Source organism: Arachis ipaensis, chromosome B2 (genome assembly GCF_059453495.1).
Source record: "Arachis ipaensis isolate K30076 ecotype BB chromosome B2, ASM5945349v1, whole genome shotgun sequence".
Taxonomy (NCBI): Eukaryota; Viridiplantae; Streptophyta; class Magnoliopsida; order Fabales; family Fabaceae; genus Arachis; species Arachis ipaensis.
This window is the reverse complement of record NC_142437.1, coordinates 124,098,750-124,113,682: the sequence shown is the minus strand read 5'-3', so window position 1 is coordinate 124,113,682 and position 14,933 is coordinate 124,098,750. Positions and strand designations below refer to the sequence as shown.

Here is a 14,933-nt window from a genome sequence, read left to right as displayed (position 1 = left end):
ATAAAATAACCATTAATATTTATTTTTGTTAAATAAAACTGAATTTTTTTAATTATTTACCTTGTTTAATTAAGACATGCTGGATATTTTTAATTCCAAATAATTACATTGTTTTAGGTAAAAACAAAAAGGATCAAATTGTCTCAAAAAGTGAATAATTAAGAGCCTTTGTGATTTATTTTTGTTAGAAATCATATCATCTTTCGGAAAAATAAACAGAAATTGATTTTTTTGATTAAAATTTATTTGATCTTCTATAAAATACCCTTATATATATGAGTGTTGCTGAATTTTCTTTAGCAATAGATTGAACTTTATGATTTATCAATTGTTATTATTATTAGAACTCAAATTATGAGTTTTCACTTACACTAATAACCTAACTAATGCATATTACATTTTGGCTTAATTTGAATGCTGAAAGTTAAATGATACACTAACATCTGTGATTTTATATATATATATATATATATATATATATATATATATATATATATATATATATATATATATATATATATATATTAAGCTTGAAAATTGGAAATTTAGTTATAATATAATTGCAAACATACCTATGTCATTTATTCCATTCCTGACAATAAACGAAACTAAAAGCATCAACTAGGATGCATGAAATGAGTTCAACTAAGGAGCTATTTTTTATAGCTAAGATCAGTTAATTTTTTTTAATTTTAAATCTTTAATTTTATATGTTAAATTATAATTCTAAATTCTATATTCTATTATTTTTTTCAAAAATAAAGGTTAAAGAAAAAATTTTACAATAAAAAACCATTAACTAATATGAATTATCTGAAACTTTGTTTCCTGTATTTTTTTTCGTGAATAGATGATCGATCAAATCTTAAATATTTGCTAATAATAAGTTCATTATTATTGTTATTAATTTCTATCATTTCTTGTCTTGTAAAAATGACTATTTTTTATTGTTATATATATATATATATATATTATGGCAAAGAAAAAAAAAACACTATAAAGCGGGAAACTAGGTTACTATATAGTAATAATAAAAAGATATTTATTTATTCTTAATAATTCTCAAGTTCATAACATTATATTACATAACTCACAAACAACACATACAACTAATTAACACAATACATTAATTAGCCACATACATATCATATAATAATAAGTGACACCTAAACTATATATCATATGATTAACACCACCTATGAGAAGACGCCACGTGCATAGAGGTGTGGTGGTAGGAACCCTTTTCATTCTTCATCATGATGATGATGATATATAGCCATAGAAAGAAACATAACCTAATAACCTTGCTTGCATGCTTCTTGCTTTATTTATTTATTTACTAATAATATAGGTGTGCATGCAGCTACATATATATGAATTTGATTAGTGATTAGCGTCTTCTAGCGGCGGTTTCTCTCTGAGCATTGAAATAGACAGCAGCAACAGGAAGAGAAAGGTCAGAGTGAGCAGAGAAGTTGATAGTGTTGAAGTGATCCCTTGAACTTGGTGGGGTTACACTCTGCCTTCTCTTTTGCTTCAACAACACAAACACATACCTGTGTATCCCTATCTGTGGCTTAGGGCTTTCATAGCTCACTATCTCTTTCCCTTCCATTTTACATCAAATAAAATTGTCACTATTATTCATTAATCTATTTTATTACTTATATATAATTTTTCGTATCAGATTGTTATTAGCTATTAAAATCGGTTACTATATATTTGTATATAAATATATGTATTTTATACGATAAAAACTCACATACATAAAATTATCATTATATAAAATTGATAAATTTAATTAAATTATTATTTAATAATTTTCAACTATTAACTTTAATTCACATAAAAACAACTGCATATAAGTTTTTACCATTTTATATTAGTCAATAATTTTAGTAATTAATTTTAATATATATATCTAACATGTGATTGTATATATATGACCTAAATTCTAGACTTCAGTTCATGAAAGTATTGGAAAGTTTTTAAATGTACCGTCGTATCAGTATTACAGTGATTTTTAACCGTTGATCTTAATTATATATATTATATATATTTTTTATAATTAAGATCAACGGTTAAAAATAAGTGAAATACCGGTACGACGGTACACTTAAAATTTTTTTGAAAGTATTTGGTATAACTATTTTATTTTTGAAAGATACAGAAAAAAGAAAATTAGTATAGTCATTTTGATAGTTGGGTAGTCTATATAATGTATAAAAAATTTTCATTTAATAATAATAAGGTAGGTCAATTTCAATTATATATAGAAATGAATACACAGAATAACACATATATGGTGTATTCTAATTAGATCTATGAATCAGTGAAACCTACCAAATGTGGCATCTGTTGTGCCAGGAATGTCTGTAACCATCCTGCAAAAGCAACCAATTAAGAGTAGACTGTTAGATCAGAAGCCTCTCTATCTACACTTAATTATTTTTTGTGTATTAAAATGTGCAAAAATGTTATATAAATAATTAATTGTGTATACTTTTTTTTGTATAATTGCTATATATATATATATATATATATATATATATATATATATATATATATATATATATATATATGTTAGAGGTAAATTTAAAAATATATTAAAATAAATTATACCAAGTATATGTATTTATAATAATTGTACAAGAATTATATTAGTATTATTTGTTTAAAATGTGAATATTAGGAGGAAAAAAAAGACTGTGTGTGTGTAAGAGAGGGGAAAAAGGCTTCTTCTTAATTATAAGATAGTTCATGTGATATCACTATTTTTAGTGGATAAATTAAACATATTGGGGATTTATCTATAGCTAATGCTTTAATTAAATTAAGAAAATTTATATTCAAAAGTGAAAAGGCTAATAAGTTCTAAAAAAAGGTTTAGTATACCTTTACCAAAGTTCATGTATTAATCATAAGATTATTGTCACTATTTCTCTTCTCATAATTTGTTTTTGAAGGTCAACTTTTATTAGAAAATGAAATAAAGGAGTTCATATCTTGCACCTTCTATATTTATATCATTTATGAAGTTTTTTTTGAAAAAAAAATTATGTAGTATGTTTTTACATTAGTATATATGAAGAAACAGACATTTTTCTTTTGTATTACATGAAAGTTATATATTTTAAACCTAATTTTACTAGAAAAAAAAAATAAAAAACCTAGGTTCAAATTCAATCATATATATCAAGTTACCAGTGCAAATGTTCTCTCAGATAAGGATCACTTGGGCCAGGAACATCAGGATCTGTCATGATCTACAAAAGAAACAAGGTGATACATTAATTTTTCTCAAATAGCTCCAAATTTTCTAAGAACTAACCCCTAGCTAGGGTTTTGTTTTTCCCCCTTTTTTGGGAGAGAAACGGATTAACAAATAGTAGTGAAATCTTGTAATAAGTAAAATTGATCTAGTGTAAAATTAAATAGGGAAAAAAAAAGCAAACTTACAATCATCAACAATAATGATCACTTTACTTTAATTTTTTAATATCTACCATAATAGTATTTATTAATTATTTTTCATTTTTTTGCCTCTCTTCTATTATAAGAAATAATAATAATATAGCTATATATATAAGTATGATTAATGAAATTATTACCAGTGTGTAGAAAGTCCTCATGTCACCACCATCAATTGCAACCTTAGGCCTAGTGGTAAGAGCAGAAGGGAAGAACTCATGGCCATTGAAGACTTGTTTGGTGTTGTAAGTGACAGACATTTGGACACTTGGATTGAAAGAGTGGATGACATCTCCAACCACTCTTCCAAGAACTAAAGGATCTGAAGATGACATCTTTGCCATTGTTAAAAAGAAGGAAAAGGGAATGAAGCTAGGAAAAAGAGAATGAAAAAGAAGAAGAATATGAAGTCAATTTTGTTTGTTGTTGGGTATAATGGGAGTGTGATCTCTACATCCATATTTATAATACTCTTAAAGGTGACTTGTGACTTTTATTATTTATTTTTCTTTTCTTATCTTTAAAAAGTTTGTGGTGGTGATGTTCTTTAATCTTTATGTTCAAAAATAAATAAATAAATAGAGGAAAGAAGTCTTGGAGGGAATAACACAAGTATAAATTAAATAATAATAATAATAATAATAATAATAATAATAATAATAATAATTTTAAGTTGTTTATCTCCTTTTTTTGAATATTTATTTTTTTAATCTGTTTCCAATATTTATATTTTCTCTATCTAGTGATGGTAGCAAAAAAAAAAAAAAAAAAAAAAAAAAAAAACTATCTATAGGAAAAACAAACTAATTAAACAAATGAAGCTACAAGAAAAGAAACTTTTTCTAAAAAGGATACTAGTAGATTAGTAGTGCATGAATAAATAGATAAATTATCGTTTCTAAGTTCTAACCATAAAAAATTTGATTACTGACAAAATTAATTATAATAAATTAAACTAATGTAATATTCATATAAAAATAAAATATATTTGGCAAAACTAATAAGACGTTGATTAATAATTAATTTTATAAATAAAATGCCACTAAAACCCTTCTGAACTTTCTGTTTTTTTTTTATTATTTTTCTCTTATCTCTTCATTTTTTGAAATTTTTTTTTAAGTTACTATTTGCTACTTTTATTAATTTATTATCGCTATCATCGTCACCACTACAATCATCTTTTTTCATCTTTTCACTCTCTACAACCTAAATTATATCATCACCGTTTTCTTGTTCAAAGATTTTCTTTTTTCGCACTTCAATTTCATAGTATAGGATTTATTATTATTTTCATAATGACCCTTTTTACTTATTAAAAATATTGATTTTTTGTTGAGTTTATTATTTTATAATGAATTTAAATTTTAAATTTAATTTTTAGAATAGAAGTTATTTTATTTTAATTTATTTAAAATTTTTCAATAAAAGATACATTCTTTCTTTAAAATAACTCAAACAAAGTGATCTTTCAAGTTTAAAATAATTTTAAAAGACTTTCGATTTTTTAGTTAAGTAAAAATTTACATATAATTATTTTTATATAAAATTAATAATTAAAAATTATTAAATAATTTGATATATTTGATAAAATTATTATTTAAAATTTTTAATTATTAATTTTATATAAAAATAAATACATATAAATTTATATCATTTAATTAATGGTAAATATAAAAAATTAATACATTATTACGTAAATTAAACAAGTTGAGATTTCGTGTATAAACTTTAATATCAAAATAGTAGATTAGTTTCGCATCATTATTGATCAATTTTTTCATTATATATATATATATATATATATATATATATATATATATATATTATTGGGAAAAGAACGGTTAAATATATACTAAAGATATATTAATATATATAAGTTGAAGATGTTATTTATGACGCAAATAAATCATATCCCTCTAATTCTCACAAGGTACAATATTGTCTCCATCTGAATTGGTTCTTATTAATTGGCTAATTTTTCTTTTGTACTCAGAAATCAGAATTGAAGGCATCATTATTTAATTTATTTAATTTGCGTGCGGGTCCTCTCTCTTTTCTTTGAAAAAGTTTGTCATTCACCACTGTTTACATGTTGGCTCACATATATATATATATTCTTTGCATACGACGAAGTCCTCTTTTATATACACTAATCAAAACTCCTTATTTTTCTCAAAATGTACGTATGTATATCATGTCAAAAAAGAAAAAAGAATGAAGTGCGCAAAATTATATGGAAAGTATATATATATAAATGAAAAAGAAAATAATTTAATAATGCTTAGCAAATATATATATATATATATATAAATGAAAAAAATAATTTAATAATGCTTAGCAAGTATATATATATATATATATATATATATATATATGTGTGCGCGCGCGCCCGCATGCAAACTATGGTAACGTAGGTAAAAATAATAAAAATATTTAGTAACAAAAAAATTAGTCAAATACCATTAGAATTTATATTATTTAGTATTTATTAATTGTTGTAATAATTAATAAATATTAAATAAAGTATATTCTAATTGTTTTTTTTTGTTTTTCTAATATTATCACAAAAATAATTTATTATAGATAAATTGAAATTTTATTTAAGAGTTTGTCATTAAGCCAATAAATTATTATATATAAAATAGAATTCGAATCTTAATATTTACATAAATGAATAAATAAACTAATTATTCGATCAATTTAAATTGTTTTAAATTTTAAATGCTTAGTTGACATGGTGAAATTTAATTAAGACTAATTAATTAGGCAACAGAGCTTTTCAAGAAGGTGGTTTTTATTATATATAATTATGCATCTCTTTGCTATACTACTTTACTTGATGAAAAGGTTTAAACTAAAAGAAAAAGAAAAAAGAGTAAAGAATATGTTTTCTGTTTTATTATTGAAAAGTATATGATACAAGTTTAGTGTCAAGAAAAAGTAAGGCATCAATAATATATCGGCGGGAGATCAGTGGTGAAAAAGGAGAAGTTTGAAAGTGTACATTTTTTTATTTTTTATTATTGAATACCTTAATAACTTGCGTAAAGAATTACATTTCTCAAATTACATGCATGCACCCAGAATAATGCATTTTATTGCTATTGGATGTGAATCTTCCTTCTTCCCCAGAGCCGTAGCCTCATTTGAAATATATATAAACTTTATATGATATTTAGTTAAAAATAAAAATATGATAAAAAAAAATATTTATTAAAATAGTTATATTTAGAGTTTATCTATTCGAGTAATATTAGAAAGATGATAATTTAAAATTATTTTATTTAAATTAACATGTATAATTTAATGTATATAATAGGTTTAATTATTCTGTTAGTTCTTATAGTTTTATGAAATTTTTAATTAGGTCTCTATATTTTTTCTTTTAATTGGGTCCCTGCACTAAATTTTTTTTTCAATTAGGTCCCTCTTGACAGTAATTGGCTTAACTTTATAGGGACCCAACTAAAAAAAATTTGGTGTAGAGACCCAAATAAAAAAAAAATGTATAAAGACCCAATTAAAAAACAAAATTTAGTGCAAAGACTCAATTAAAAAAAAAATACAAAAATCTAATGAAAAATTTTACAAAACTACAAAGACCAATAAAATAATTAAACCTATATAATATTTATAATTATATAATTATTAGGATAATTTATGTTGATAAAATAAATATAGTATTTTAAAATTACACAAATATTATAAATCAAAATTGGTTATTCTCTGTCTTAAATATATAAATAAATAACTTTTAAAAAATTAAAATTTATTTAAAAAAATAAATTAAACAAAATTTAAATAATAATTTATAAACACCATAAAATTAGCCATTAATTAAAATAAATTCTTCTATAATCTATACATACATACATGGCTACATATGGGTGGTCTATGACCTATAATTTGTCAGTGCCTAATGTCATTTCAGAATAATACTGTCTCAAATTATATTCAACCCCAAGTTCCAAGATTAGAAAAAGAGGTTCATGGTGGAGCTTCTTTAACTAGAACCCATTTTGCTCTTCTTATTATTGTTTTGTCTTTTGTGCTTTGTTGAATGTTAAGAGAATATAATTAAGGGAGTTGCCACGTGTAACCTCATGCATCTTCATTATTGCTTAGGGTTTGGATAAATATATTTATTTATTTCAGCTTCAACAATTTGTTTTATTAGGATTTCGGAGAACATATACTTATTACTTATTATTTTTGTATTAAAAAAATCCACGAACCATTTAATTATTTCAACATGTCTTAATTAAACTAAAAGTTATCTTAATGTGCCACGTTGCGTGATTCTTGAAACTTGATGGCTTGAAGAATTTGCTTCAATTTTGGTGAGTGTGAGCATTTTCTTTTCCAAATTTAGAAGCAGAAGCTAAGAAGCATTTTCTTTCTTTTAAAGTCTTGATTATTTTAATGAAAAAAAAATGCTAATTAAGCTAGCTACCCATGGTTGTGTTTTTACTTAGGCAAAAGTGATTGATGCTAATTCAATAAGGAACATTTAGTCGTTTTAATTTGGTGCATGAACTAATTTTTTTCTTTTCTTTTATTTTATTTTTTGTTTTTAATTGTACCTACATTATTCTTTCCTATTATTTTTATATCTTCTATTTATTCTTAAAGTTCATGGCAATATAAATTTTAAACTATATATAACCACATCTTGTCAGTGTAATAGAGATTATCCCTTCTTCCTTAATATTTATTTCAGGTTTGATTTGCTAATATTATAAAATATTATCATCAATATTTTAGGTTTATATATTATTTAGAGTGATAATAGATAATTTGCTAATAATATAGTTTATCTAAAAGTTTTTTTTCTAATTTCTAAATTAAGTAAAATTTAAACATAATTAACAATCATCAAATGCTTACCTTATTTAAAATTTATAATGAAAGTTGAGAGAAATTTAGTGTACAAATTTTTATTCTTAAAATATCATTTATTATATGTATAACAACCAATGAAAGCCAATGGCAATTTTTAAGGGGTTTTGCAGCAGTTTCAAACTGCCGCTAATTGATTCCGTAGTGCTTAGTAAAGAGCTATTCTTTAAGATGTTGAAAAATTTTTCTTATGATGGTTTTAAAATCGCTGCATTTCATTTGCTGATTTTAAAAACAATTGCAACAATATTGAAACCGCTACATTTTACTCTACATAAAATTTCAAAAAATGTGAAAATTAAAGTACTTTGAAATTAATCCAATATTGATTAAAAAAAATATAATTACTAAAGCAATACTGATTTGTTTCAATATTTGCATATTAACCTTCACTCCTTTATTACGTATATAATCTATGGATATATTTTGGCCATAAAACTCAATCGATACATATGTCTTTAATTTTATATTCAAGTCTTAATAAAATAAAAAGAAAATATTTTTTGACACGTTTAGACACGCTTAAATTCATTATGTGCTAGTATGTTCATCTTTATTCTTAACATATATTTTTAAAATAAATTTAGAAATAATATATATATTATTATTTATTAAAAAAATTTAAATACTTTATATAATTAAAAAATATTAAAAAATTTAAAAAACTAATAATTTATATTTTAATATTAATAAAATATCAAAATATCATTATAATTTATCTAAAAAAATTAATTTCATATATATGTCATGTCTTCATATTTTATAAAAATTTAAAATTTGTATGTCTATATATTTTATATTATATTTTATGTTTGTATAGTGTCAGTATTCTGTGTATCATAGTATATATAATAATTAATAAAAAAATGGATAAATAGATATGTTAGTACTTAATAGTGACGACGATGATCATGGTTAAAATGGAAATGTTTTAAATTGCTTGTACAGGCCGAAAAGAGAAAATGGGGGAAAAAAAAACTAGAGAATTTATCCGTACTTAAACAGATAAAATGTGTTGTTGGTTGAATTAAGAGTGGTCAAAAATTGAGTGTAGGGGGCGGCTGAGTGGTGCAAAGAATCTATTGACACATGAGATGTGTGCCCCCCTCTCACCGTTAATTCCCTAATTAGCTCTTTTATTTTCATCCCCGTATATATACATTCATGACATATGTTTTGTTTGGAGGGCCATAGTTAATTATTAAGGTTAAGTACGATTTTGATCTATAAATTAAAAATTTTTTTATTTTTAACTTTTTTTTCATATAAAATTATCTTCAAAATTTAAAATTAAGTTTTAAAATCGTCTTTTTCACTTAAATATTAAAATTTTGAATTAAATTATCCATAACAAAAAAATTATAAAATAAAAAAAAAAAGAGAAAGAGAGTGTTTATGCTCCTCTCCGTTTTTATCGCCACCTCCGTAAAATTTTGGTCTATAAGGTAAGGATGATTTTAAAACCAAATTAAACCTTAGAGACACTTTTGAATGCAAAAAAAAGTTTGAGACTAAAAAAATTTCGGCTTATACCGTAGGAATCAAAATCATTCTTAACCCTAATTATTATTTCAAGAATATATATTCAAATAGGTCCTGGAAAATTTTATATCGAACATTTTCGTCCCCAAATTTTTTTTATTACATTGAGGTCCTTAAACTTTACAAAATAAGACATATAAGTTCCTACCTTAATTAGATCTATTATTTTTATTTGGACAAATAGATCCTTAAAAGTGTGACACAAGGACCTATATATTTTATTTTAGAAAAGTTCAGGAACCTCAACATAATACAATTTTTATAGAGCAAAAATGTCCGATGCAAAATTTTTCAGGATCTATTTGAATATATACTCTTATATTCAATAGCAATTTTAAAGAATATTATAATTGAAAAATTGCATAAAAACATAAATTATACATAAAAAATTTTACATTTTTAATGTATTTGTATTGAAATTTATTTTTATTTTTCTAGTTAATATTTTAAAACACTTTTTAACTAAACTTTGTTTTATATATCATGTGCTTATAATAAATTTAAAATAGTAGTATACAAATAAATAAGTGAATCAGAGTAGAACTACTCTAGTAATTATTCTTTCAAAGAAAAACAGCACATCATGTTTCAATTTTATATTAATTTCTTATCATTAAAAATATAAAACCATCTAAGTTATTATTAGTTATTTAGTTATTGCTTGATGAGCATTTCTTTTTATTAAAGATAATATCTAGAGACCCCAAGTTCAAATAAAATGTATGTGAAGAAGACAAATATTAAATTATGGACTTAATCACTATTTTATTTGTATTTTTGTTAGAGAATAATTTAATAAATTATGGATAAATTGTTAGGGATCAATCTATATATCCGAAACATCTTAGAAAGATTTTAAAGAGTATAATATTCATGAAACATAAAAAAAAAATAAATAAATAAAATAAAAAACTAATGAAGATTGAGTAGGGTTAGCAATGCAACTTCTTTTATATCTTTCTTTTCTGCATGAAAAAATTTAGATGAAAAAAAAATTAAAAGTGAATAAAAAAATCTTAATTTTATGTGTCCTGTTAGTTAGGATTAAAAGTAAGAGGAAAATTTTCATGAATAAATTAAAATCCTTGTACAATCTTATGTATTAAATCCATCCATAAAAAACTTTTATTTTATTTAATCAGAAACTGAAGGTAAAATTAATATTATTTCTCGTTGTAATTGTAGAACATAAATTTATAGGATTCCAACACGAAATGGGGTGTACTTGCAAACTAAGCAGGAACAGATCCAAAAAAATTATTTAGGGGACTAAAATTATACATAATATAAATTAAGTTAAGATCTATACAAATAAGTTATATAATCTAAAATGTATTACAAAAATATAGTAATAGAAAATATATTTTAAATTATAAAAAATATGTGAATATTTTACTATCAAATTTTTGCATGATGAAGTGGTATATAATAATTTTTTATAATGTAAAATTGATCAATAATAGAATACGTGTTAAATATTTTAATAATTTTTTAATGTAAATAAAAAATTAATTAATAAAAAATTTATCTTTTATTTTATTCATAAGTCTATTTTTTATAATATTTATAACTGGAAAAAATCTTTTGATTGTAATATTTAAAATAAAAAAAAAGTTAATATCAAACGAATCAAACAGTTAATCAAACGATATATTAAAGATTTTTCTGTCTTTATTAATCTTTAGTACAATTCAAACATTTTGCTCAAATTACTCAATTTGATATTAAGAATATCAAATTCATAATATCTGAAGTTCACATATTTTAAATATTGTTTGAGAATTTTACCCAATTAAAAAGTGATTACAGTACATCTTTTTCTAATTTTGTTTTGAATATATGTCACTTAATCTTTTGTTTATTAAAGATAGATAATATTTAAACTGGATTTTACTTATACTAGACTCTGTGTTTAACAGTTTAATTATTAGTACATAAGATAAGATAATTGTTTGCCGTGTTTTTCAAATACAAAATAAAATTATATAACATATAATAACCGTTATATATATATATATATATATATATATATATACTGTTTTTTACTAATAATTTTTGTTTCAAAAAGTTAGAGGGAAGGGCTAAGATCTATGCTTGTTTTTTCTTAAATTTTTGTTTGTTTGTAAAATACTCTGACATTTAAGTGAATAATAATTTAAAAGATATAAAAATCATGGATATATAATATATCTTGAATATATGTTAAGTTATTTATTTATAACATTTAAAAAATAAGTTTAAGAAGAATTTATATAAATCCGTATAAAATATATGCAAAATTTTATATGAATATAATTTAAATTAATTTAAAAATGAATTTAAGAAGGATTTATAAAGTCATATTTTTATAAAAAATATTTTTGATTCAATTACAATTTTAAGTCCAATTTAAAAATTAAACCATGATACTATTAATTTAAATTTCTGGAGTACATAATTTCATCACATTCGACCAAATCAATAAATCACTTTTCTTCCCTCCGAAAAGAGAAGTTACAAATAAAACAAAGAAGCATATATATAGGACATTTGATATAATAATGGTACCTCACCATAGAGTATAATAATCATCTGTGCGCTGGAATAATAAGACAAAGTATTCTTCTCCATAATAAAAATATTATTTATTTGTGTTATTGAAATTTATTATATCCGTGCTTGCATATTAGAGTAGCCAATCACCATGTCCCCCACCAGAGATATTATGTGTATAAATGTTTGAAGGAATATCAGTGAAACTTACATATCAAATGTCTGAAATGGCTTTTGGTAAAAAAAAATCCTGATTTAGAATCATATGAATCCATTGTTTTTGTTACATATAGATAGATGGATAGATATAGACCAGAGCAGATTTTTGTGTTCTTATTAATATTGCAGGCAAGGCATGCATGATCATGATGAAGGCAAATCTAGAATCTATTATCTATATCTATTTTTTTTAAGAATATATAGCATAGGGTTTAATTAATTGTTATGCATGTTTAAAATATTTTCCTATAATTATTTGGGTGATTATTATAGCTAGTTATCATTTTAAACTCTAACAATGATTAAACAATTTTTTTATTTCCGTTTCAAATATTATATTTTCATATATATGATGTAACTATCATAATTTAAATATTTTATTTTCTATTTAAATGATGATAGTTATAAACTCAATAATAATTGTCATTTAATTAGATGATTTTACTTGTATATGTTTTCAATTTAATAGTTCTTAATTCCAGATATTCAGCAGCATTATATATATATATTCACATTGATTTATTTTTTCATACTTCAAAGTCACAATAATTTTTTTAATTTAAAAAAATCACAAATCCAATCTAATTAAAACTATTTGAAATTGAATTAAATTATCTAAAAAAAATATTCAATTTAAACCACACTGCAAATAAAATTAGTATTTAGATCGAACAAAATTTTATCTTAAAATTAATTCAAACCACACGATGAACTCCTTTAATTATATATAACTATTTATTTTAAGAGTCAATGGTTAAGACAACAATAATAATAACTAAAATTATAATGTAACAGTTTTTATAATATTATGAAAAAAATTTTGTCAACACTATAATTATATATTCAAAAATTAAATTTTAGCATGTTCATTCATACATATTTTTAGGCATTTAATTTGTACTCCTTGAATATAATACAGAAAGCTGATGAATCATTCTACAAGTTGTGGACAAATCAAAGCAATTTCTACATGTTCTTTTAAATAATAAACTAAATAAATTATTCAGAATTATGATATGTAATTTCAGCACATACATAAATTTTTTGAGTTATTGCAATTTTACATACACATTATTTCTAAAGACAAAGTGTACTCTAATCGTAATGTTTTGATTGATTTAAATGTACTATTACATACTTTTTTTTCCGTATCATTGTCTTCTTCCATCAGATCATATATAGCTACAATTTTCATTGCTTTTATTTTAATTTATGTATTTGAAGTAGTAAAAGCAAATCTGAAAAAAATAGAGCTAGACTTATGACTTATGTGGCCTATTGGGTGGGGGGGGAGGTGGGGAGGGGATTGAGCCTAAGTTATGTAATAATTTTTCATCTTAGTTTTGCTATATATGATTGTAATATTTAAATAATGTGTAATTGCATGATATTATGGTAGTTGTGTTCGCATAAAGATCACAAAGTGAGGTATTTTATTAATTTGAGACTAAAAACACGACCATGTAAATTAAGGGGAGAAGATTTTGGCTTAAAAATCTACAAGAATATCATGCAAAACATAAGATATAAACTAATAATAAAATATAAGCAATAATTTCTCGCAAATAAAGTAATATTAGGAAACAAAAAAAATAGTTAGATTTTGTTTTGCTTTATTTAATATTTATTAATTGTTATAATCGGTAATATTAAAAAAAAAAAGGTAGAACTTGTCTTATTTAACATTTATTAATTGTCGCAACAATTAATGAATGCTAAGGAAAACTAATAACACCTACCTATAACGATGACTTTCCTTTAAAAGAGTTCTTCACTTTTCTAGTAAATAAAATCATTAATTCGGTTAACCATTTTTTTCCCTCTTGATATAATTAAAAGGGAATTGAATAATAAATGAGTCAATCACTCGACCAACTCAAGTTAGTTAAAAAATTGAATAGTAAACTACTAAAAATGATAATAAAAGATTATAACACTGGCAAATTTAACTATAAAATAATTAAAACTAAACTTGTAACCATCAAAAATAAATTCCAATAAAAAAAACTATCCAAATTCTAACCTAATCACTTTCAAACTCTAATTATATATTCTGTAATATTCTTCAATAAGCTAAATTATTGTAAATTCTTATAAGCACATACATTTTGAGTTATCTTATTTTTACATATGCATTATTCTTAAAGATTATAAAAGGTGTTGTCCTCTTCTATCATATCGATCAGAGCTACAATTTTCACTCCTTTTACTTGTGTATTTAAAATGGTAAAAGCAAATCTAAGAAAAATAGATCTATAGCCTTATGTAGC

The 14,933-nt window shown here is 22.6% G+C and overlaps 1 protein-coding gene across 1 annotated transcript; it reads right to left on the bottom strand.

The window, feature by feature from the left end:
* Positions 1-1,022: 1,022 nt before the first annotated feature.
* On the bottom strand, positions 1,023-3,887 carry LOC107628616 (CEN-like protein 1). The gene is made up of 4 exons (XM_088504305.1): positions 3,612-3,887; positions 3,205-3,266; positions 2,344-2,384; positions 1,023-1,608 (listed from the first exon to the last, which is right to left on the bottom strand). Exons 1-4 carry the CDS (start codon positions 3,813-3,815, stop codon positions 1,391-1,393), a joined length of 525 nt encoding a protein of 174 aa, XP_088360431.1. The 5' UTR covers positions 3,816-3,887; the 3' UTR covers positions 1,023-1,390.
* Positions 3,888-14,933: the final 11,046 nt, after the last annotated feature.

Bases quoted from the DNA above. Each gene is read 5' to 3' on its own strand.
- LOC107628616 (XM_088504305.1), bottom strand. From the start codon at position 3,815: ATGGCAAAGATGTCATCTTCAGATCCTTTAGTTCTTGGAAGAGTGGTT. The intron at 2,385-3,204 runs GTAACTTGATAT...TTGCTTTTGCAG, and splicing joins CTGAGAGAACATTTGCACTG to GATGGTTACAGACATTCCTG. The intron at 1,609-2,343 runs GTAGGTTTCACT...GTAAAATGGAAG, and splicing joins CACAACAGATGCCACATTTG to GGAAAGAGATAGTGAGCTAT.